This window comes from Cavia porcellus, unplaced genomic scaffold (assembly GCF_034190915.1).
Source record: "Cavia porcellus strain 051 isolate PalLab524CR breed Dunkin Hartley unplaced genomic scaffold, mCavPor4.1 scaffold_9, whole genome shotgun sequence".
Taxonomy (NCBI): Eukaryota; Metazoa; Chordata; class Mammalia; order Rodentia; family Caviidae; genus Cavia; species Cavia porcellus.
In genome coordinates, this window is record NW_026947492.1 from 35822774 (window position 1) to 35848972 (window position 26199).

The 26199-nt window shown below is 31.7% G+C and overlaps 1 protein-coding gene across 3 annotated transcripts in view; it reads right to left on the minus strand.

The window, feature by feature from the left end:
- Positions 1 to 26199, minus strand: part of Cntn5 (contactin 5) — a 1085282-nt gene that overhangs the window by 224842 nt on the left and 834241 nt on the right. For all 3 annotated transcript variants that reach the window (XM_063256195.1, XM_063256196.1, XM_063256197.1), the window contains 4 exons: positions 19487 to 19668; positions 10337 to 10473; positions 7644 to 7773; positions 5611 to 5761 (listed from right to left, as the gene is read on the minus strand). In XM_063256195.1, coding sequence (XP_063112265.1) covers positions 5611 to 5761; positions 7644 to 7773; positions 10337 to 10473; positions 19487 to 19668 — 600 coding nt within the window. The remainder of the gene's footprint in view (positions 1 to 5610; positions 5762 to 7643; positions 7774 to 10336; positions 10474 to 19486; positions 19669 to 26199) is intronic.

A 26199-nucleotide genomic window follows, 5' to 3' on the forward strand; every position in this document is an offset into this window, starting at 1 on the left:
TAGATAACAAAATACCTGACATCGTGAAGGGCAAAGAATGACAATTTGAAAAGATAGTAAAGAACACAGATCCCCCAAAAGAATATCTTAGTGCTAGAGAGTATCAGTTTCCTTAACTACTGAGAAAAGAAAGGGTTATAGTAATTATTTCCAGACTTTTGATAGCGAAATATATGCCAGCATTTAAAGATTCAAAGTTTCAAATTGAATTATTTTTATTCATAACTCCACTACTACTATCATCTTTATGATGATTCCAAGTAACATCTATTGAATGCTTAGTAGATACTATATACCAGCCAATTTTACATAAAAATTTTAATTCAGTATTCTGTGTCAGTTTCTTTTCTGTCATTGCTGAGAGAAAATGCTCAGTGCCCAAAAATAAAGGAGGAAAGATTTATTTAGCTTACAATTTTTAGAGGGTTCATTACATAATCAGCTGGTTCCAAGCCAGAATGGCATGGCATAGGGGCAACAGTTCAAGATAGCAGGACAGCCAAAGCAAAGAGACCAAACAAGGGGGGAAAAAGCCTTGTTTCCTCCCTTATATTGTATACAGGCTATCATCCCTCGCCATCAGATAGTTGAGTGCTATATGTGCCTTCCAGAGCCACAGCTGCAGACATCTGCTTCCAACCCCAATTAACAAGATAGAGATTGTAGCCTGAAGGTCTTTCACTCCTGTAATTAATGTCAACCTGGAGACTTTCTCTTAAAATAGTTCTCTTAAATTAACATAATCTGTTACTTGGAAAAATCCTTGAACCACTCCTAAGATCCTGCTCAGTTTCTTTGATTTCCCACTCTATCCCTTCCTTGTTTGAAAAACTAAATGTACTGCCCAGAGACATTCTTTTGTCTTAGTTCCCAGAGTCTCAAACTCTGTTGGAGGATTTTGATCCTCATGGAGCCCTAAAAACATACTACTTGTCTTATTTATTTAAGACTTCAGCATACACTCATTTGGAATATTGAGGATCTTGGTCAGGTCTCCGATATTGGGAAGTAAAGAAGGCTTCCATCTCAATTTCAGAAGGCTAGGAGGCCAGGCAGCGTGCCCCCGAGAGGGCAAAGCATGAAGTTGTGAGGTTGAAGCCTAAGATGCAATGGAAACCTCAGAAGTTTGGAGAAGCCAGAATAGTGAATTGTCTAAGGAAAGTTGCAAGGAGAGGGCGAAGAAAACTTAAGAGAGAAACCACGTGAGTTATAACCAGTAAATTGATAAAGTGATGTCAGGGTAGAGTCACTCAAGTTCTTTGGAGCTGACAACTTGTCACAGATTGTATTATGTGATTTACTAGGATCTATAAGACTTAATGTTTGCCCTGCTGGATTTTGGACTTGCTTTGGTCTCAATCCTTTGTATGACCCTGCTTGTGACTTTTGGGATGAAAATGTTTACCTCGTGCCATTGAATGTTGGAAGTGTTTAACTTTGTTTTCATTTGTACAAGGACTTGCAGTTAAGTTTGCCTTACATTCCAGAGGAGCCATGTGACTTGGACAAAAAACAAAACAAAACAAAACAAAACAAAACAAAAAAAACCTGTTAGAACTTTGGCAAAGCTTAGAGAAGGACTAAATGCCATTTGCGCAAAGAGATGTGCATGAGTCTTTAGGGGTCTAGGGACGAAATGTTATGGTTCTAATGTAATATAATGTTGATAGACATAATACTTGTTTTAAAGAATTGTTAAATCTGTGTTATAATGTTAAAATTGTGAAATGATAAGAATAAGCATGTCTTTATATCTGGAGACAAGTTTAAAGAAATGTGTCTAGTTTCCCAGTTAAAAAAGGGTGGATTGTAATTGTTAATACACTATCAACTAAAGAAGTTTAGAAGTTTAAGCAACTCGCCAAGGAACCAATTTGTAAACATGCTGAGCTCATCCAAGAGGAGGGCAGGGAGATAGTTTGGGTGCTAAGCAGGCCCCCCCAATGAAGGAATAGGCAAGGGGTAACCTGCAACAATATAAGGGGAAGACAAGAGGTTTGCTCTTCACCCTGTTGTTTTTGCTGCTTTTGCTGTCTTCTATCACCTTAAAGTTTTGCCACTGTGCCATGCCACTCTGCCTTGAAGCCAGCTGACTACCAGTTTAAACCTTCACAAAATGTGAGATAAATAATAAACCTTTCTTTCCTTAACTTTGTGCATTGGAGTATTTTTGTCTCAGAGACCAGAGAAAAGCAACTAAGACAATTCACAACTCAGAAAAGTTATTCTCTTAATTCAAATATTCTAAGTAATAAAACTGTAAGTAATTTAAAAAAACATCATCTGAAGGACAAGTAGGATAACTGAATGCCCTTCTTACACCCTGGATTAAAGCATTACCCACCATGTTAAAATGGTTTGTAAATTACAAATGCTACAGAATTACAAATGCTCATCATCATTAAGAATCATGAAATAGAGTTAAAATTGTTTTGTGATAGAAATGATTACTGTGATAGAAATAACCAGCAACAAAAAACAATTGATAAGCCCTGTCTCCTGTATGTATTTTAAGGATTGATTGATGAACAAAAGAATGCACAATATTGTAATATATAAGCAGATTACTTATGCATTAATTAGATTTATTCTATAACTCATTATTATGTTGTAATTATTCAAGTATAAACTTCAGGATAATTATTTCTGTCTAAAAACATAAATAAGAAATAGGCTATGTTTTGGTGGCCACTTATCAAAACAAACAGAACCCTAGAAGTTTTTGTCAAAAAACGCAGAAAGAGTTAAGCTAGTTGATTATTTGGCACTATAGGTAAAACAAATAATTGATTCCATTTCTCAGTTGTAACACTGTATTTATAGTTCACAATTAAATTTCAACAAATTCTAGAATAAAATTCACTTTTGACTTTTAGATATATTTTCAAATGGCTAGATTTTTTTCTGCAAATAAAGTTCATAGTTAATTTTATGTGACTATCTTGTACATAATTTTGTGGTTTGAAAAGTGATGAATAAATTTTTTAATATTTAAATATTTCCTTTACATTGTTGCTTTAACTTGAGTTCTCCATTACAATAGTGATCATTTATATATATATATATATATATATATATATATATATATATATATGTAACTACCAGTTAATAGAAAAGATTTCCAATCTATTTTATTTAATCCAAAACAAGTGTAAAACTTGTTAATAAACAAGAAGTCTCATTCATTTAACACCTCCACTCCAGTTTTACATAGATGAATGAGTGAGAAATCTTACATGAATCATGCATATACTTATATTCCATGGAAATAAAGCATAAATTGAGTCTGCACCCAATTTGAAATATATACAACAAAAAGCTTTTGTTGTCTTAACAATTTTCTAATAGCTCACTTTCTATTTTAAATTTATATTTACAACTACTACTGAAAGGTAAGTGTTATTTATAGAAGAAAAGGGACCTAAAACTTTAAGAAAGCAAGTTACAAATATAACCACAATACTGATTAAAATAATGCTAAATATATGCATTTCGGATTTTATATAGGCTGCATTTTTCATGAAACATAAGACTGCAAAGTACAATGGCAAATTATCCATTCCTAAAAATAGTGTTTTGTTACTTTTCTTGTTGATTTCAAGGCAAAAAAATGCACTACATTTTTGGGCTCTGTTATTAAATAAAGGCAACGAACAGATCTAAATATATAGATTGGGATGTGCAGAATGTTACTTACATAAATGTGGTTCAAACTTGCTTTTACTTGAATAAACAAAATCATAAATACTTTACTTTTCAATCTCTTTTCTGAACTCTAACCACAAGTGTTAACATTTAGAATAAACTGCATTGAGCTTGAGGTCAGTGTGTCTCTCACTAAACCAAGGGGTTAGTTGTAAAGACAGAGAGTGAGAGAGCTAGAAAATTCACTAGTTGTGTTTTTCTGCCTCTGAAAAGTAACAGATTTATCTTAGTTATAGTTAATAAAAAGCTCCTTATTCTTTCACTTCCATCAACACCTTTGCTTGGAGAAAAATATAAAAAAAACAAAAAAGCACTTCCTAGTATTTATTCGCATAATGATATTTTTGAGTGGTTAATGAGAAAATTTTGTTGGTGAACTGCAGTAAATAGGACAAGGTTCACAAGGTTCAACAGGAAACATTAAGTAATATGTTTCAAGTACAATAGCTGGAACTGATGAAGCATATATTTTATAACTAAGTATTTTAGTGCATTCAGAAAAATGATAATGAAGCATTACAAATTATGTTTTTGTTATACAAAATATTCCCAATTTAATGTCTTGTACAGAATTTATTTTTATATTTCGCTGAGCAGTGATCCAAAAATATTCAACATTTACTTGATTCAATCACATGAAACACACATACCATAATTTCTAATTTTACCTACTAAGAGAAATTCTTTCGAAACAAGATATATATTGTGATCCCAATCTTATGAAATGATCAGACAGAAAAGATTCTTGAGCCTGAATTGAACTCAGTTTGTCTATATAAATTATTTAATCTGAAATATATAATTTAAACTGAAGAACATCAGACTTGATAGAAAATAAAAATGTTATAAGTTTTCAAAACATTCCACAATTAAAGGATTATGCAAATGAGCCTCTAATGCTGAGTTAATTTGTTTAATCATATTATTACTTACCTGTAGACAAAGGTCAAACCCTTATCCTTATATATTGAATGAAAAAAATTAAAACAATACAGAACATTCTTTTCACACAGGGAGGCTAATATTTTAATCAAAGCAGAATCGCCATGTATAATACTGATATGATAATAATGGGTAGAGATTGAGACTACTGAAATTGGCATATATAGTTTGTCATGTGATCATTTGACTTCGCATTATTTTTTCAATTTGTACTGCTTTGATATTCCTTGACTTTCACTTACCAAATGTTTACACATTGGGTATTCCTTTGCTCATTTCATATTTCCCTGTAGCAATCAATAGAATCTTATTTTATTTTGTATCAACATGATTAAATATAAAAATGCATATACTTTGGCACAAATATTACAGGGTACAAACTCAATCATAAAATGGTTATCTAGAATATTCAGAATATTTTAATATTATCTCTAATATTAACATTGAATAAAAACATACCCTTAAGTGATCACGGATAATGTGCAGATTGCAAAATAGGGAGACTGAAATGAATACCCCAAATAGCAACATAATGAAGGTGGTTGCTTTTTTAAAATAACCTACTGAAATTCTTAATGGTGGTAAAAACCACTGAGGCAAAGAAATCTAACCATATTAAAGTAGCACATTTTTGTTTTTAGCCACTATGGGCAAATGTAAATTCATTTATAAAATGTCTCACAACTTCTTGTAACACACATGTACGCTATGTATGTCATTTATAACCTTAAGAAAGAATGATATTAAGGGAGACAGATCTTTTGAACAATGGAAGGAGACCAAAAGATGGAGGGATAGTGCAGAGAAGAAAGGGGAAAAGGGTGGAAACAGAATTAAATTAAAATATATTATGTACATGTTCCAACTTCCCATGAGGAATGTAATCATTCTGTGCTACAAATGTATACCAATAAAAACAAAAAATAAAAGAGGAAGAAAATGAATATACAGCAGATTTCTTACTTTTTGCTCTCTCTAACTGCTTTATCTCCCTTCTTCCAAGAAATGTTTGGTTTTGGAGAGCCTTGAGGTTTGCACTCTATGATAACTTCTTGGTCTTTGGTAACAATTACTGTTTTCTTCAATTGATTCGGTGCAAAAGTAGGAGCTGAAGCTATTGGAAAGAAACTGTTAGTTCTACCAGAAATTATACATCAAATATATGAATAATCTAGATTTTATAATTTTTCCTCTGGGAAACATTTGTCTTAAAACATTATATATGTAATTAACATGAAAATTTATTATTAATTAATGTATATCTTTCTATTTTTTCACTAGCAGATGCTTTCACACAATACATGGTCCATGAGTAAGTTGTTTCATAAAATGACAATATGTAATTATGATTATCAATGTCACTTGCAAAAGACTGATAGATAACTTTGGCAAAAGGCCAAAGGTCCAACTGCAGAAGCCTATTTGGCATTTCTCTGGAATAATTTATTTCATCTTCTGTAGAAGAAAATCTGTGCCCTATATTTCCCACCTATAAATTTTAATTTTATAAGCTTTATTGATATACAAATTTGATGTAGTTTTAAAAATACAAACAATTTGAATTATTTTAATTTCAATTCAAAATTTTATTTCATTTGTTCCAGTTATTCATCTATGTCTGATTACTCCTTAAAATTGACATTTTGTGTTACATTTTTTATAGATGCTTTTGAGTGAAAGATATGCACAGAATTTTACAGCATCTAAGAACTTCATACCATTTTGATCATTTCGTGCATATTTCAGTAATATTTAATGTTCATAAGTTGCACTATAATGTGTGGCACAAAAACATTAAAATTTATATTTGTAAAAAAGCATAAGATATTGACAAAAAGTGAGAGAAATTATGGTGAGAGCACTGCTAACATTTTTGGTTGCTTACTGAAAATAGAATTTATGAAAGATAATTTTTAAAATATGTAATATGTAGTGAATAAGAACAACATCAAAGTGTTTTTTGATAAACTGTTAAATAAATGTAAACTGAATCAGCTATTTAATTTGAAGATTTTAGAGTATGAATTGACATGAAATTACATTAATATTTGATAGATTAGCATGTAAGAAATTGATATGTAAACCTCTGTTGGTTATGGATGTCTTTTAAAACATGGAGAAATTGCAACTGTCAATACCTATAACTCAATGCATTTATTTATGATATATTATATTTAGTTTACACATAAGTGGTAGTTTCCTAGGTTTCTAAGACTGTTGTTGCTTCTGCAAATAGTATGTTTGGGGAATATAGATGGGAAATAGAAAGTATATTTGACCTTCTGCCTTTTAGGAGACAAATTTTGCTTTGTATTATAACCACTCTAGAATCAAAATTTAGGATTCTATCTGTTTGAGAAAAAGCAAAGTCCATTCCAGTGGTCCCAGAATGCTCATTCAGAGGACTCTCTTTCACTGGATTGACTGCTGTAATTTTTAGTGAGGCCTGTGTGCCAGTTCTTAGATTCTCTTCTTGTCAAAGGTGAGTCCATGCCTTCCATGTCTCATCTCTGGCTGGCTCTATTTTATTTTGAGGATGATGAAGGTTAAGACTTCATTAGAAAAGTAGATTTACTTTGGATTCCTGTCTTGTAAGATACACACACAGAGCTGCTTTAGGAAATAGAAAGCATTTCTATGTGAGCAGGAACAGACTGCTTGAATTTTACTTTCTAATCTCCTATACTCTCAAGACCTTCTTCCTTAAAATTATCATATATTTATTTGTATAATTTTAATGCCAGAGAAAAGACATATAACTCATTCAAAATTAAAACATGACTTAGATAACCTACATAAATGGAAAAGATACAGAACAAAATATACACAAAGTAAAGTGATCTTCTAAAACTTATAAAAATTATCAGCAAAACATAGCATTTCTCTTCAAGCCATAAAATGCATTTTTAGCACTCTATCACAAAACTTCAGTAAGAATTCAAAAATGAAAAGAAGCAATCCATTTTTGTCTATTTATTTACTCAGAAACTGCATACCTAGAATTTTCAGCTCAGCACTAGCATAAATAGCTCCATATTTATTTTCAGCCAAACACTGATACATCCCAGAATCTGATTGGTTTACACTGTGAATCATCAATACTCCATTAACTGTGTGAATCCTTGTCTGTAATGGAAAAGAGAATGGAGATAGAAAATAAGCCACTCATAAAGATTTTGTGCTTGTTCTGTCCTAGATCAAGAAAAAAAAAATACCCTCTAATTTCTAAAATTAGACATTTGGGAATTTTGCAACACAAATTTATTGTTTATTATTTTATCACACATCTTGGTAAAGAAAATAAATATTTTCTGCAGTTATCCTTGCAACTTTTACTTTCAATTATATTTTTGATCTGAATTTGATTTTTAAGTAGACTAGTTGAACTTGTAAAATACAATTACCAGATGATGGTTTATTTGAGTTTTTTTTGCAAAGAGGAATTGGGAGGAAGGACAGAGGGTACAGACATACCAGTGTCGAGTTAAAAATTGCCATGGTCATAACAGCAATCATTTTGCTCTACTAACATGGCCAGGAATTTGTCTTTTCTCTCACTTCCCAACAAACTAACACAAAGAAAGTACTGTCCTGAGATTGGATTATGTATAAAATTATTGGTCAGAAAATATACATTTTTTTTAGAAAAACCTAATAAAGATGACCAACAATTGACTGAGAGTAAGCAAACTAGGGTAAATGGAGGCCAAAACAGTACTTCTGAAACAAACTTTATATTTCTCCAAAAGTACAATGAATAATAAGTACATTTAAAAAGTTCATATATTTAGCTGTTAGAGAAAAACAAATGAAAAAAAAAAAAAAAACCTCAGGGATTCTATTAAGAACTCTGGCTGCCATCAGGAACTCATGAACACACACACACTCTCTCTCTCTCTCTCTCTGTCTGTCTCTCTCTCTCTCTCTCTCTCTCTCTCTCTCTCTCTCTGTCTCTCTCTCTCTCTCTCCCCAACAAATAACAATGATTTGGGAGAAAACGAAGACATCAAATTGTTGGTGGGAGTGTAAACTGCTGCAACCACTATGAAATCAGTGTGGAGATTCTTAAAAAACCCTAAAATTTTAGAGATTTCATTTGACCCAGCTTTTTCTCTACTGAGTACATGCCCAAAAGAGGTCATAACACTGCAATGATACATTCATATCCATGTTTATAGCATTAGTTAAGCCCTATAAACAACCTATGAATGCTTAAAGAAAAATATATATCCACAGTGGAATTTTATTGGACTGTAAAGAAGAATAGATTCATGTCATATGCAGGAAAATGAATGGATCCTTAGCTCATAACTTTAAGGAAAATAAGTCAGAAAGTTGTAGAAAGAAATAAACAGAAAATTAAATATTGCATGAATTCTTTAATAGGAGAAACCCAAAATATAAATAAAGTGTAAATAAAGAAGAGGTAATAGGGATCAGTGAGGCAGATATTCTGTATATGGGGAAGGGAGCGAGCAAACAGGAGAAAGGGGAAAGGGAATAGAGAATGTTATCAACTCCCCAAAACAAATGTAAGTATTATGTATCACAAACGAATACTTAAAAATGTTTAAATAACTAAGTTTCTTTCTTATTTCATACCAAGCAAATCATTTTTTATTTTAGTAAGTAATGCTTTATTTATCAGAAGAGATACTGTGTAATTTTGACACTTTAAAAATAACCCCATTTACATAGTAAACACGCTGGTGGAACTGATCTTTCTCAGAGATCAGGAACAGAGTAGATGACCAGCACAGTCTTTTCTCAAGGAAAATCCTCAGGAGAGGAAGAGTGAAAGAACTTATGAACTCATCTTCAATGCTTCTTTAGCAACTCTACAGTCCTATTTGTTTTTCTTAGGCTTTTTGTGTAACTGCATTGTTTTGGTTTAGCTGGCTTTATAACAGGGAGTTTTAGAAGTGGATTAAATTTTGAGGATAATCTGATTCAATTTCTTCATTTTAGAAAGGAGCAAGCTCAAACCCAAAGAGATATAATACATGAGAGTTTCTATACCCAGCGATTGATAGGATTTGTGCTCAGAGTCTTAATTCTACATGCTTCTCTATTTTGATCAAAAATAGTGAATTATTCCTAGTCAAATTTATAAACAGTAAATTGTTTTCTTTCCTTTAAATATCATAATCAAAGAAGAGAGCTGTTTAAATTATCGTTACTCTGAAATTAAATAGTAACCAACTTAAATATAGTACCTAGAAAGTTACTTTAAAAATCACACATTCACTAAAAAAGCATTTTAAAAATCTGTGGTTAATAGGACATCATAGAAAAAACAATTCCCAGGACACAAGAGATAAAGATTCTATTCAGGTCTCCTCTTACTAGACATGTGATCCTGGGTAATTCCCTTCAAGAAATTAACTACATTAATTCAAAATAAAATAAAAGAAATAAGCTACACAGTATCTAATAGGCAGCTAGAATGACAAAAACTTTATGATGATCATTGATATTTCCCCAAGAACTTATAGTATTGCAAAAAATTGGTATAAGTACGCTACATATGTAATGAGGTGATCAAGTGTTTTTGTCTTCTATATTTAGTATATTTCTGACTCCAAATATACTAGCAGGTAAAGGCAGGAAATGCTTTCAAGAAAAATAAAACCTATTTTGTCCTGTGTACAATCCTGCACTGGAGCAGGTTAATAGCTCCCAACAGTACCTGAGGTAGTAGAGGCACTCCATTCTTGAGCCAGCGATATGTGGGCCTGGGCTTCCCAGTGGCCTTGCATTCCCATCGGAGAGGACTCCCACTGTCTAACTGGGTATCATTCAGCTTTTCTACCCAGTGTGGGTAAGCTGTAAGTATTTAAGAATTAAGGAAGGGTGATTACATTTCTCGCTTTACTAAGTTCAATATTCTTATAGAGAAATGCATGGCATTTAGATATTTTTATTTTTAAATTTCACATAACCATAGATTTTGGAATAAGCATTGAATTACACAAAGAACTATGTTTCATGAACACAAAAGAAAAAAGCAACCAAAAATTGAAGATATATGTAGTTTTATGTACCAATGAATATATTTTGATGACATTTTTGTCAAGTAGATGCGTGTAACATATTCAATTTTGAAACTACTTTAAACCAAGTGGTTTGCTTCTATTGAGCCACTAGTAATTGTTTATCAGGAACTCAGTTACTTAAGGAACATTGCTCATTAAATATATGGGAATAGCAAAGGTAGAAGTAACATAACAGATTCCATTATTGAATAAATACTCTTTTTCCTTATTTCCTAACAGGACCTGGATGGTTTTAGAAAAGTCATTTCTGATTGAAATTTTACTTAGCATATAAATTTTATTGATTTATCTTCTAACATAAAAAATTAAAGTTTTAAAAAATTGTACAGCGGAAAAAATCCTTTATCAAAAGATAATGCTGTAATTTTACAAACTCTGTAAGATACTACTTAAAATCTTTCCTCTAGGCCAAGTATAGAGCTCAGTGGCATAGTGCCTGCCTTACTAGTGTGAAAAAGTCTTTTCTCTGATGGCTAATTTATAAAATAAATGTGACTCATTCTCCATACATATTCATATTTACAATAGTCAAAGCAATAAATGTAAAAAATTAACCTAAGTTTATTTTTCTCTAGCAATATTTTTGGCAAAAACCTACTAAACATCAGTTCTACTGAAGACTTCGATAATTCATTCATCCACACTATGGTGTCCTTACCAATCTCAGAAATCATTAGGGATAGAGGAATAACCGTATCTTCTAATTAAGAAATTTAAACTGGGTTAGGAAGGACCTAAAATCACTTCCAAGGAAAAAACCACTAAAGGAAAACGTTGATGTCCAAAACCAAATAGCAAGGCAGAAAGAATCCTCATCTTTAAAATCATAGTAGTTGACATTATGATGCCTTTTCACTGCTAAATGCTCAAATTAATTCCCGAAACACTCATTCTGAAAAGAAAAACATCTTATTTTGTGAAGCAGGAAACTGTGGCTCAAAGCAATTAAGGAAGTTTATGCAAGGTTACAAGGCATTTGTCTTTAAGTAGGAATATTGTTTTTATTAGCTCATTGGTTATCTAGCCAGTATAACCTTGTCTTTAAGGAGCTCAGCACTGGCATAACATAGTCAAGATTTGTAGTCATGAAATATATTTTGTAATTCCTATTCAAAAATCTTACCATAATGAATTTCAAATATGGATCCTGACTTTTGAGTTTGGAATGCAAAATCAGTCTCTTTATTGTTATATATATAAAAATTACTGAGAAAGATAATAATAATAAACTCTAACTTCATATTTGAGTTTTCTATAAACTTTCCTACCCTGATTTCCCTGCTAATTCATACGTGAGTGAGCCTTGCAGTCCACATGGATAAGTTTGCTATTTTTCAAGCACATACTGTAAGTTTTAGTCTGTTCATTCTATGTGAACTGTTCTACTCTTCATTGTTAGTATTAATCTCACTTATAATTCAAGGGTTATCCTAAGTTAAAGTATATTAGTGACAACACCAGAGGGACATCATCTGTACAGTCCTTGGATTCCTATAGTTCTTTCTCACCCAGGAAATCATCAAATAATGGCTTTTTATTCTTATTCTGTTACTTAAGTTGAACGAACACAGTTTGCTTACATAAGCTAGATAGCTAGTGAAATCATTTAGAGTCCTGTTGATTGAAAATATATACTTAATTTAGATACAACATGGTCCAAAATATAGAAAATTATAGTGTTGACCACTTGTATTTTATGATCATTTTTTAATATGCTAGAATTAATGCTGGTATATGCCACTTGTAGGAGTTAAAAATTTACTGAAATGAAAAATTAGGCAAGTACTAATTATTAGAGATTTTCTCATATGGAAAAATTAAAAATTGCAATACTGTTTCTCCAAATATATTTTTTATTACTCTATAAAATGTTAAAACTTAAAGTCTAGCTTCAAAAATGAACATGAGCATTGGAACAAGTTATCCCTGCCATTGCAACGATGTAGTTCCTGATTTTTTTTTTTCTTACTGAAATGTGTTTGGCAACTATAATAGGTATAAAGCTTACACTGAGCAAGAAATGTGAATATGCCATGATGTCTCTTTCTGTAAGCTCATGATTTAATTGATTAGATACAACTGAAACATCCAAATCCATTCTACCAATAATTCTACAAAAAAAAATAGCCTGCTACATAAAGCTCAAATTTAAAAAATACTATCAATTTATCAATGCTGGACAAATTCTAAAAAATAGTTTAGAGCTTGATATTTTGTTTGTGGGATTTGTTTTCTTTTTGCTTACTAAAACAGAGTCTTGATATGTTGTTTAAACTGGCCCTGAACTCACACTGTAGCCCAGGCTGGACTTGAACCTGCAGTGGCCCACCTGTCTTAGCTTCCTCAGTGCTGGGATTATGATATGCACTGCCATATCTGACTTGAATGATGACTACCTATCATTTATTTGCACGTGTGTCTTTATATGTGCATATATGATCTGTATGTCCATGTATGTTTACATCTATATGACACAACTGAAATTACAATTAAGAAATTAGATAACTTGGTGATATCACTTGGCTGTTTCTCTAGGTGCCATATGTCATTACATATATAAGCTGCTTTGCTAAGGCATGCCCAGAAAGATACACAGTTGCACATGGATACACATATACTTGAATTATACATGTATATATATGTATACAGATATACACACACAAACATGCATACAGAAACAAACACAAATAAAATATAGGAATAGATTATGTGAAAAGTAAGCTTGATGTTGGAACAAAAATTTTTGGTACTGCATGTTGGAAAAAATTAACATTATCACGGGATAAACATTAAGGCAATTTGTATTTGTGACTCTTATCCTTCATGATATACCTGGAAAATGTATTTAATAAAAGATCAGCTCAAATTTTACAATTGATTTTCTTATTTATTTTTCTAGGTTGTTTTAATTTTTAAAATGTTAACTGAAATATAGCATTTCTACTATTTATGTAGTAAGTTGTAACTTGATATATGTATGCAATATGAACCTTTCCTTCTCTAATTTTGGATGTTTCATCTCAGTAACAAGAGAAAAATAACCAAGACAGCATGGAACACGGAGGTGTCACATGTGAAGACTGCCCTGAACATGACAATTAAACCACAGACTATTTCTGTGGTAGATTTTTTTTTCTGTTTGTGTTTACATTGAGGCTCATCTAAGATTCTGATGTTGTCTTTTAGATTTTATAAGCAAGTGTATAGCTGATGTGAAAATGATGTTTACTCTGAAATCAAAATACATTAAGAATTTAATATTTGATTGTATTGTTATTTTATGTTCCTGTTAACTACACATTGCACAATATAATAAAAGCTTCCTGAGAAAACAGCAAGATGAATGAGATATCAATATATCCTGCAAAAAGGCCAGGAAAGCAAAACACATGTACTGTCAGTGTGAAGGCTAAGTGTGGAGGGAGCTATTGTCATGTGTGTGCAGGCTGCGTTAGGTGTGATAGTTGAATATTTTTTTTGTAGGGCTATAGTATTTTCATTGTAATTCATATAGAAATTTCTGTTGTCTCCATCTCTGTTTTAGACTTTGTATACCAAAAGCCAGTGATTTTTGAAAATTTTGATGCTTTTTTATAAGCAGTCAATATTAAAATGCAATATTTTATTTTTGTGATTTTTTTCCTATTGTGCACTCATAATTTAATACAATGAATATTATATGAATGAATATTATATATGATTATATAATGAATATTAATGAATATAATTTAATATAAAATTAAAATTAACAAATATCAATAGAAATACTCTAGAGAATAAATATGGGTTTGATATACCCATATTTATGAGACTTTATGACCAAAAAATATGTTGTGTTCCTATTAAAAATTTTCATTGCCTGAAGACTCCAATTTTCAGGTTGCTAAAGAGGAATGACCTTAGCTTCCTAATAATAATGTGGAATTAGCTGATATCAAGAAGTAGCCTGCACTGCGGTATTTGACCTATCTGGAAAAACAAAATTCTGGGTGGGGCCCTGCTTAAAATATTATTTCATTTTATCCATCTTTCATAAGCTTCATCTTTTAGGAAGTGGAAAATTAAAGAGACACATGGCCCTTTAAACTCAGAAGCTGTTAAAAACCCTGCCAGATGTACTGTATATTGGCAACTACTTATGCAGGAGATTAGAGTTTCAGTTCAGTCTCTGGGTTACATTTTTTGAAATGCAAAGCAGATGTGCATGACGGAACTCTTGCTTATTATCTCTTGTCATTAGAAATTCTGTAACTCTCTACTGTTAAATGCTGTTATTGGCCTCCTTTGTTGTTCCTGCACTCTTAAAATGTTGAAGAGTCAACATATTTTGTCCAATAGATCACTTTTAATATTATGACTATCCACTGTGGGCCAGTGAGAAGTAATGTAGAACATTAGAAAGATTATACAGTTGGGGGTGAATAGAGGTTCAAATCCCAGTGCTTTTGTTCCAATATGTGCTTGGGAAAGAGTTACTTAATTTTAATGAGTCTCCTCTGAAAGCTGTAGATGATAATGTCTATTTCAGCGGGTTACTACAATGATTGAACATAATAACTATTGGTTATTTCTCATCTCTTCTCTATTGCCATTGAATACAACTTCATTTTCTCTCAGATGGCTTCATGTTCATAACAACAGTAGAATTCCATCTACAAAATCTTTTTCTTCAAAGAGATAGGATTGAAATTTTCTTTATATATGAAATTAATAATCAAGAGGCTATGATTTTGTATCACATCCCACGGTAAACTTGTCATGTGTTTTCACAGCTAAAACAGTTTTTAAAAATACATCTAGCTTTCTGGATATAGCACAGTGCTGCCAGGCTTGCTTAGTATGTCCAAGGCGCTGGGTTCACTGCCCAGCAATCTCCTCAACAAAAACAGAGTCCTCTTATCTCATTCAGAAAAGTATGCTTTTGAAGAAAAGAAAAATGGTGAGAAGTAATGGCAAGAACTTGAACGCATCAAGCATTTTTCTGTAATATTAATAAACTACAATACATATGCATTTCCTGCTTTGTGCATTAGTTTAAGTCAGCCACATCCGAGAGGACGCATCCTGTATCTGGAGCTGATGGTGCAAATTGAATTCTCATGTCATTACCAGCTCTAAGTTGGATTCTAGTTCTACTACTTCTGATTATTATTGGAGTATTTTTTATTATTACTGAGATACTAGAAATCAAACCAATGGCTTTGTGGTTGACTCCAGAAATAAATCTCCAGCTTCTAATGTTTATTTTTAATAAGAATTGTACCATAAATTCCTTAACATATCTAGTCATAATTTCCTCATATGTTAAAGAAGAATTTTAATAACAAGCGTTATTGTGATTACATTTCTAAACTATTAGCAGTACATGGAGTTCATTTTGGTGTCTAGAACATAATATTCTTTGCAACTATTAATTCTCTTCATTAGTGCTTTAGTCTCCTTTGATTTCTACGTATGTGTTGCAGTAAATCATGTAGCATGATGCTCATGCCTAAGCAATAATTTTTATGATGGCATAGAATTATAATGGAAATAATCCACTTTGCATTCTTTGTTTTGTTCTTTCCGCTCTTCTTTTCTTTCCTATTCTACCCTTCCCTTCTGTTTTTTTCTTTGACCAGGGTTTGAACTCACAACCTCATGCTTGCCAAAGAGGCATTTAAGCCTCTGAGCTAAAGTCCCAGCCCCAATATTTTAATTTCAGCGGAGGAGGTGGTATTTGGGGAGGGTACCTGGGATCAAACTCATGATCTTGTGCTTGCCAGGCAGGCACTTGTGCCGCTGAGCTATATGCGTGACCCCTAACTTGTCTCTTCATTTGTTTTTCTTTATATATATGTTTTTCTTAATTGAGAACTTTCAATCATCAGGCTTGACTTATATTAGAAATTTAAAAACTTTAAATTTTCTATAATGGTTTAACGCAGATCTTTAGTGTCTATTATGAGAAACTAGAAAGGACAGAGCTAATTAACTATCAACTATATTTGATAAAAGACATATTCACTACAATAATTATGTAACTTATCCTACAGTTTATATCTTTTCAAAATTTATATTTTAATTTTATATTACATGTATATTACATTTATAATATTTCATTAATTTTAATTTCTCTAACTACCATGGAACTCTTTGTGTTGCATAATTTGTTGAAATATATTTACAGTATTGATGTTGTGTTAAAATATAAACCTACAACTCTACTTTTATTTTTTTGACACAACGAAGTTTTCTTTAAAACACTGAATTATCTTTTGACTCTAAGTGATAAAAGCATATAAACCATCTTGTAGTTACACTTTCAAGACGAAAGTGAATTACAGGGGAAAAAAATCTATGTTTTCAGTAGTCTGTGATTATTGAACATTTCAATAGAGAGGGTCATCCTCCACTTTTTCCTGATAGATAGAGCTCAAAATACAGAACTTCCAACAGTAATCAATTACATTGAGAGATGATGCTAAATATAAATCATGAATACAGTGAGATAGCCAGGCATCCTAGCACCCTATAGTTATGGTTGGAAGTATCCACTACAGATCTACAGGTTAAAGGCTTGCTTGCCAGTCTTTACTAGGTGGGCCCTCATGAAGGAGGTTAGGTCATTAGGCCGCTCCTCAAAAGGGGTATAGGGACTGCAGCCCCTTCCTGTCCTGCTCTCCCTTGTTTCTCAGGTACCACTCTTCTTCGCTCCTGTTATGATGCACTGCATTGCCACAGCCCCAAAGATAAAATAACCAAGTGACCACAGAATGATACTTGTAAAACTCTGAGCCAATAGAAATATTTTCTCCTTTTAAATTGAATATTTTATAGATTTTATCCCACAAACAAAAATGTGAGTAACATGTACTTATAGATAGTCAGGTAGAAATAATGGACAAGATTTCCCTTTACATTTTATTTTTTTGTCTTTTTCCTTTTTATTGGTACCGGGGATCGAACTCACGACTGCCTGCTTCCAAGGCAGGTGCTTATGCCACTGAGCTAAATCTCCAGCCCCTCCCTTTACATTTTAGAGTTTAATGGAGACCAAGAACTTCATATCAAGCGTCAACAGGTCTAAAAGTATAAAAGGTGGGTAAATCAAGGTACTTCTGGGTGTGAAATAGATGCTGTTCATTCATAATTGCTCTAGGGAAGTGGGGGTAAACCTATGGGCATATGCTGCAGTGGGCACCTAGATGTCTGTTGGCACACAGCCAAGTTGACTCAGCAACTGAGCACAGAATATCAGTTAATTCTTCTACACTAAAACCACAGTATTCAGGTTTAATTTCTGTGTTGGCACTTTGCAATAAATAAGAGGGTTTGGGTTGCGTTTTGGACACTCAGTCTCTAGATGGTTTGCCATCACCCTTAGTGCAACAGATGTAAACTGGGATTATCTGGGACAGATTAAAATGTATGACCATCTAATGGAACTTGTATAGAAGCCATCCTCCACAGACTATAGTGACAAGTCACATATATTCCAAGTGGTTATACACTGCTTATTTTTTTTCTAGATAACAGTCTCAGTTATTTTTCCATTCAAAGTGATACAAGTTTTGGAATGTTTGTCTTTACCTGCCTGCCCTACAGTTACACCAAAGGAAAACCCACAGAATGTTTCTCAGTGACAGTTTCATAGGCAAACCTTCTCATCAGGAGTTACACTGGGAGAAAAATTATATCACTAATATTGAGTCAAGACAGTTTTTCAAATTTCTAAAGATAATGATTTCTGCCCATGAATTAAGTACCTGTGTTAAGAAGAGGAACAGAATAAGTAAAGCTGTGTGACAGTCTCCATTTCAAATATTTTACTTAGGTGTGGGCCATCTTTAAAACAAAGATATTTGGCACTTTTCTGTAATGGTTTTAATATTAATAAGTATTTGTTTATATTGTGTGTGTGTGTGTGTGTGTGTGTGTGTGTGTGTGTGTGTTTATGGTCTTAAGTAGCAAGTTATGGTTGAGCACTTGTATTTTTACTATTATTATTTTTTGCAAAGAGGGGTTATAATACTTTATTTCATGTGGAAAATGAGAATTTCATCATTTACCTATTGTATGAATTATACAAGTAAATATGAAAACTGGATATGATTTTTAATCCACAGAGGCAAAGATGAGATTGTTAAAATGTGAAACCAGATGATCTGGTCTCTTACAGACTACTCAGTTGGCTCTTTGATAGTTTGGGGTAATGTCTGTAGTCTCTAGAGGCTAAGATCATACATATATGTTACTGTAAATCAGAAGTCTTCAAACTTTTTCTGTAAAGTACCTGACAGCAATATTTCACACTTTGAGAATCAGCTGGTCTTAGCTTTATTTAAGTTTGCCACAACCAGGCAAAAGCTGACACAGATCATATGTGAATGAAATGGGTATGATTGTGTTTCAGTAAAACCTTATTTACTCAAAAGAAGCAGCTGGACAGGATTTAGTTCATGGGTGACAGATTTTATCCATTTATTCAAGCCAAGATCTAGATTAATTTAATACACTTTATAAGATTTTTAACTCATCAGAGGGTGTTGTGAATGCCAGCGAAATGCTTTCTTTTAAAGGATACAACCCTGTATGCTATTCAAAGAGACTTACAATTCCTCATAAATTTTTAATTTAAAGCATCCTTTCGAGCAAAATAGTTTTACATGAGACTCTGTCATGCAAAAAAGCTTATAAATTATTGCTTGGTTTTTATGTACCCAACAAATAACGTTTATTTAAATTTGCATTTTGGCTTGACTCTTGGGATTAGAGCATCATGCTTTGCTAAACACACTTACTGTATATTTGTAGTTGTCCACGAAATGAGTTTTTTCCACGTGAGTTTTCAGCTCTGCATTCGTATATGCCTGCATCTTCCAGCTGCACATTTGGAATTTCCAACACTGCCTGAGATTTCCGTAGTCGTGACTTACTAGGAATATAGCCATTAACCTTCATCCATGTGATTGTTGGAACAGGACTACAATAGACAGCAAAATACTGTTAATACATTTTCCACTGTCAGGAATATAGATTCTGTTATCCGGTAATTTAAGCACTTAATAGGATGAGTGCAATAAAATGTATTCACAGCTAAGGACCACGTACGAGTTGATATATTTTACTTTCCATGTGGATTATCTGATAAATAGAGCACAAGGTTATAGTCTCCTTTTCTTTCTTATTTAAGTAAAGCAATTCAGAGACATTATACATTTTAATAAGTTGTATTTTACATATTAAGTGTTACATTTTTTTAAATAACGAAGGTAATCTGGCAAAAACTATTAATAAATGCTTAATATAATGAATCAAACAAAAGATTTATGAATTAAAAATTTATGAAATTTCTCTACCTGACACAAACACAGTTTATATGTCTTTCTGTAATATAAATACAGTTTCTATGCCTCTATGATGCATATATCCACATGTATGAGGATATATTATTTTGTCTTTGAAAAAACATAAATATTCTTGCTATTATTAAAATACTACACCCAACTAATACTGGACTGCTTATTTGTTGCTTCTTATTTCCTCGTGTAAATATAACAGAATTTAATCAACTGCCATTTATAATTAGACGCTTTGCATAATACCGGTTTTGCTTTATTTTACTGTCAGAAAAATGTTATTATAAGCAACACTGCACATAGATCATGTACTACTTCTTTTATTTTCTGCAGAAAAGTTTTATAAAACTCCAATTAGTAGTTCAAAGAGCATGAATATTTTTCATTTTAATAAGTATTTCCAGATTGTTTTCAATAAGATAGTAGCAGTTCCTAAATGTATCAGCAATATGATATTATTTCATCATATCCTTGGTATTATTTTATGTAGCAATCTGCTTAATTTTGTTAGTATTGAGTAGAAAACTGTATTATGTTGCTTATTTAATTAATATTTTCCTGAACTTTCAAACAGTTGAATATTTTCATTGTATTGTCCATTTGTCATTTGTATGCAGTCACTTAATTTTCTTATTTTCTTTTATTTTTAGTTATCTTTGTGCATTATTTAAATTATCAGAGTCCTATGTGTATTAGGATCATTAAGACTTTATTTTCCAGAAATATTCTTCCTCATTGTATTGTTAACTAATTATGGCATCTATGATACAATTCTATAAACATGTTTTAGGACAAAAAAATTCCATACTTTTGAATGTTTTCTTCTTTAGAAAATTATTTGTAACTTTAAGCTTATATCAATATATTCTGCATAACATCTAGAAGTGTTTCTCCATTGCATTTAAATTTTAAAATATTTAGACAATAGGTTTTAAGTCAGATAGGCAATATAGTAAATTATTTCAGTATATTAAATAAGTTAAATTCCTTGCTCAGGATATATGACTGTTGCTTTTGTCATTTAATTGATTCCCACACCCTTGAGCCTGTTTTAATTTTTGCAGCTCTGTCTTACTGATTTATTTAATGCTATTTATACTTAATATACTTTATGGTCTGGGCTCAGTCTACTTTTCAAGCTTGATTTCTCACTACTCCTCTCTGTGTCTTCTGACCCAGAAACACATCTCTGTGTTTTCAATCATATCTGTTAAAATTCTGCTAATCCTTCGAGACCTGTCCTGAATGTCTCATCTTCAGTGTAATGGCTAGTAGAGTTATTCACAGCCCGCTGAGCTATTTTTTCTTTTAAATAACAAAGTGCTTTATTATCTCTTACTTAAATGTTTTCTAATATTTTCTTATACATTATAAATGCTATATGTAGGACATTTTCTAAAATATTATAGAAAGAATACATTATTTTTATTATAGGAAAATTAGCAAAAATAGCATTATATTAAAATATTAATGCTATGGAAAATTTCTTGTACATCTTTGAATACTTTTCTGGTCTGTTCTCTTAGGAATTTTTTAGGAACATTTCTCAATTAAAGAGTTGAAAATTTTGCTTGTTTGTTTAGGTACACACAGCAGCAAAGTTGAATTTTGCATTCTTGAAAAACTAATACATCAACATGGTATGGTTTTACTACATATCAGGATGCATTTGTGACTTTTTGTTTAGGATTTTTTCTGCTCTAGTCAAAGGTGAGACCATAGAAACTAATCATGTTTTTGAACATACTTATTAATGAGTTTGTGTTTGAGTGTAGATAGCTAGCTTTGATAGACATGCTATCAGAAAGGTTGAGATTGCCTAGTAAATATGCTAAAATATTTCCATTGCCTATAATTTGTTTCTAATTTTTTATTTTATGTAAAAAAGTAAAAATTTCATAACAAAATAATAGAATAGCAGTAATACATTCGGTATTGTTATCTTTAAATTAATCATTCAGAGTACCAGAAAGGGGCATAAAATTTATCTTAATCACTGCAAAGAAAGGTTTATGCTGATATAATTTGGAGTATTGCCTATATTTTGTATCAACATAAAGAATAGAAAAATTATAGTTTTTCTTTGGAAATACTTAGAGGAATAACAAAAAGTTACCTGGATCTGCCACCATCAGAGGCATTAATTTTTAAAACAATGCTTTTTTTGACTAAGTGTTAATTTTTTCCTGGTAAGTTCATTATTGTGTGTCCCACTATAAAATAAACCATTTTATCCATAATTTCAAGTACAACAGAAATTATCATTGATACTTATTAAAATCTAAATTTTAATTTTTAAATTTCTTTATTGTAAGTGCTAAGTGGTAGTGGTCTAATGAATTGTGGGTTTTTGGAGTCGCTACCATTTCTGTTAAAGTATGTATCTTTCAGTGATAGTTTGTTGGTGACGAGCTTGTTCAGTCTTTAGAGTGTAGATATGTTATCTGTATTTTATTCTCATTACTTAAAAAATCAACAATACATAAAATGTTAGTTTTATAATTTTCCCTCCTAAATATGTTTAATATATAATTATTCCAATATTATCTGCTTCCAACTGTTGCTATTGGAAAGCTAATAAGCCTTCTAAACATGTTTTACGAATGATCTGAGTTTCCTCTCTGGTTAACTTTTTAATATCTGTGTTTTGTGGTCTTAGCAGTGCTTTGAAGGTCTTCTCCCAAGGTCAGTTTCCATTATTTTCTGATAGCAGACTGGAATGATAATCAACTTTGTACTGATCATTTTATTCCCTGAATAATCATACTCTTGAGCTATCATCTAGTGTATGAAAATGATTCCACATATTTTGTTCAGTCTTTTAGTAATTGACAGTTAAGGCCCAGTGTGATACCAAGTACTCTACTTTGTTAGTGGACAGTCAAAGTTATTAAACAGGGTAAAATATTTGGTAACAATCTGATGAACTTAATAGCTATTAATAGAAATTTGATACACTGTACTGTAATGCTTTATCATTTATACACTAGAATGAGTCAATAAATTATATCTATGTTCAACACATGGAGAAGACTCAGAAACATCTGAGAGACCTAAGTGAAAACTGACTATGTCATATAATCTTAGCAATGTTCAAAAACCAAGCAAAAAATAAAGAATATATTCTAAGATAGATATCCATGTGCCCTAAAATAATTGTTTTAAATCTCAAAGATGATAAATGTGTATTTCACCATCGTGGTTTCCTCTTGGAGGAAGGACAGAGTGATGGGACTGGAGATAATCCAATGAGTGTCAGTATTACTATTACTGTTAGTACTGTTTTGTTTTAAAGCCAGTTGTGAGTTTCATAATTAATTGAATATTACAGTTTTGTAGATAGTATTTACTGGCTTCATTCTTTCATCATGGAGTCTTAGAAATAATTATCATCCCTTTCCAAGTACAAGTTTTGGTAAACTAATAATTTTATTTTAAACTCTAAATTTCTTTTCTAATCACCTTATTAAACTTAACATCACTATTGCTTACGATGGCATCTCTGCCGTAGCTATGAATTTTTTAAAATTAGTAAATATATATATATATAAAAGAATCTAGGAAAAGTTATTATATTTTATCAGTAAGCATTAGTTTTCACTTGATCTTTAGGGACAAATGACTTTTAATAGCTTAGGTTGAGTTTAACACTATACACTGCATCAGAAATTTTATATACACAAGAATAGTTTAAACAGTGAAGGTCTCACTGAGAAGAAGCTTAGTTCTTTCATGTTAGAATAATCACCTCTTGATATTTTAAAATCTGAAATTAAAGGTAAAAGACAAATTTGCTGAGCTATAGTCTTTACGTTATTTCTACCTTTGTGCTTTGGGCTCATCAGATGGCATTAGAGCTGGTCCTCAATTATTTATGTAAGAATAACTTCATATTATTGGAACCAAAGTTAACTGCTATTGTTTACTTTCCTAAATTCTTAATGTCTTAATTCTCAGTGATATAATCATTAACTTTATGGCTTATACTTAAACTATTTTAAGTTTCTTCATTGGCTTGAACTATAATAAAATCTTAATTACTTTGCATTCTTCGAGTCAACCAATCCTGGAAAATAATCTATAAAAATGGGTAAAATAATTTGTAATATGGAAAGGAAAGAAGGTCCATCAAGCCAATCCTTTCACAGTATTTTTGAAATGGGTCATGGGTTAGGGTCAAGTGGCAGGGTGAGCATTCTTATTATGTTTGTTAACTCCTTCAGGAAAACTTTTCTGAGCATGCAGTATATGACAGACCTATATTTGAAATGAACACCACTGACACGAATGGCCCAAGTCCTTGAGAAAGTTATGACCAATTGGAAAAACCAAAAACCTAACCACATGTTTTAAACACAAAGTGGATGGTAAGAAAGTATAATCAAGGCTATATTAGACTGGGATATGAGAGAATGTAACCCAAAAGGGTGAGATGTGAGATGAGTTTTAAAAGCATGAAACGTTTATTCAGGTATCAGAAGTATTGTTGTTGGGCAAACTGATACACAGGAACATAAAGAACACTATGAGCCGGGCTAATGGGCTGGTGGCACCTCACATTGGTTGGAACACTAAGAGTCCCTGATAGATGGAGGAAAGTACAGGTATCTTTATAGAGAACACATACCTACTTCACGAAGTCACATTTAGGTTATAAAAGTTTTTATGATTTCATTTCCTCTTTTCTTTCTTGCTTCTTCATTATTATTCTAAAATTTTTGCCTGAGTTGCTAGAAGTACTTGGAATATTCAGTATTAAATAAGATTGATGGCATAGCTGAATATTTATTTGAAAAGATTTCCATACCAAACAACTTACTGAACAAAATTGTGACCCTGAGCCTACAAACAGTGTGAGCATTTTGTAGACATTTTGGTTATCCCACATTCATTTATTCTGACCATGACGAGTTAGGGAAAATGAAAGAGCACTTCTCTCAAGTAATGTATTTGTATAAAGGATAATTTATTTACTTTTATAGGTATTTAGGATTTAAAAAGCACTAAAAACAAATCATTCCTAAGTACCAAAAACAAACGAACAAACAGATAAACAAAAAAACCTATCTGAAAGTGCAGTTAACATTTTAATCTGTGCATTATCTGAAATATATGTCTTCATTATAACAATCAGCAATTGGAGTTGTTCAAAAAACCTACTAATTTAACCTACATTTGGAGAATGAATAGATATGTCAGTTTTAAAAGTGAAGCAAAACTTGATGATTTTTCTCCTTTGTTGTGCTGAAATTCTATCTGTTCAACTACATATTTGATTTTCTTTTACAATAAATAATATAGCTTTAAAAAGGTAGAAAATTAAGCTGGTGTTTTATAGAGGATGACACTATTCACCTGGTTCAACATATCTGTTAATAATAGTAGAAGGCAACATACATGAAGCCACAATGAAATTCTGACACAAACCTTTTGTTAGGCACTGTCAAAGTGACAGGATAAAAAGTGTCTCAAAATGTAATCCTGGAAAGTAAGGACAGCACTGAATGAACTTTAGCTATTGTTGAAGTCATTAAATATATTTTTTAAAGATCATTTTTATACATATGATGAAGTAATGTGTAGAATATGTCAAGGCAGAAGGACTACTTAGCTGTAAAGATTTAATGATTTCAAAGGAAAGTACTCCCCAACTGCAAATCACTATTCACAGACAAATTGTAGGTCTGTCTAATGGAGCTTCCTATTTTCCTTGCATAAGTCACAAGTGAGATATGAATTTTACATCTGATGTGAAAATATGTACAGTTATAGCTCCTTTGTGACTCACACAAAAAGAGGGAAACATTGTATATCTTTGATGAAAACTGAAAAAACCAAGTTTTATAACTTTTCTCTAAGAAAGCACATAAAAATACATCATAAAAAAGCTATTGAGCCAAAGGGTATTTTTTATTTTATGATCATGCATCTTCAAAAAAGAGGACAAAATTTCACTGTTAATGTGAGTGATTGCTGCTAGTTATATAATATGCAAACATGTTGAAGGCAAAAGTTTTCTTCATAAAAGTTTGGAAATGTTGAGGGCCAATGAGCCTGATACTGAGGTCCTGTTTGAAAGAGAACTATGTGAGACCTCTTCTTTGAGGCAAAGGATCACTGTTGCAGCCTGGAAATGAGTGGACTAATTGGGCTTT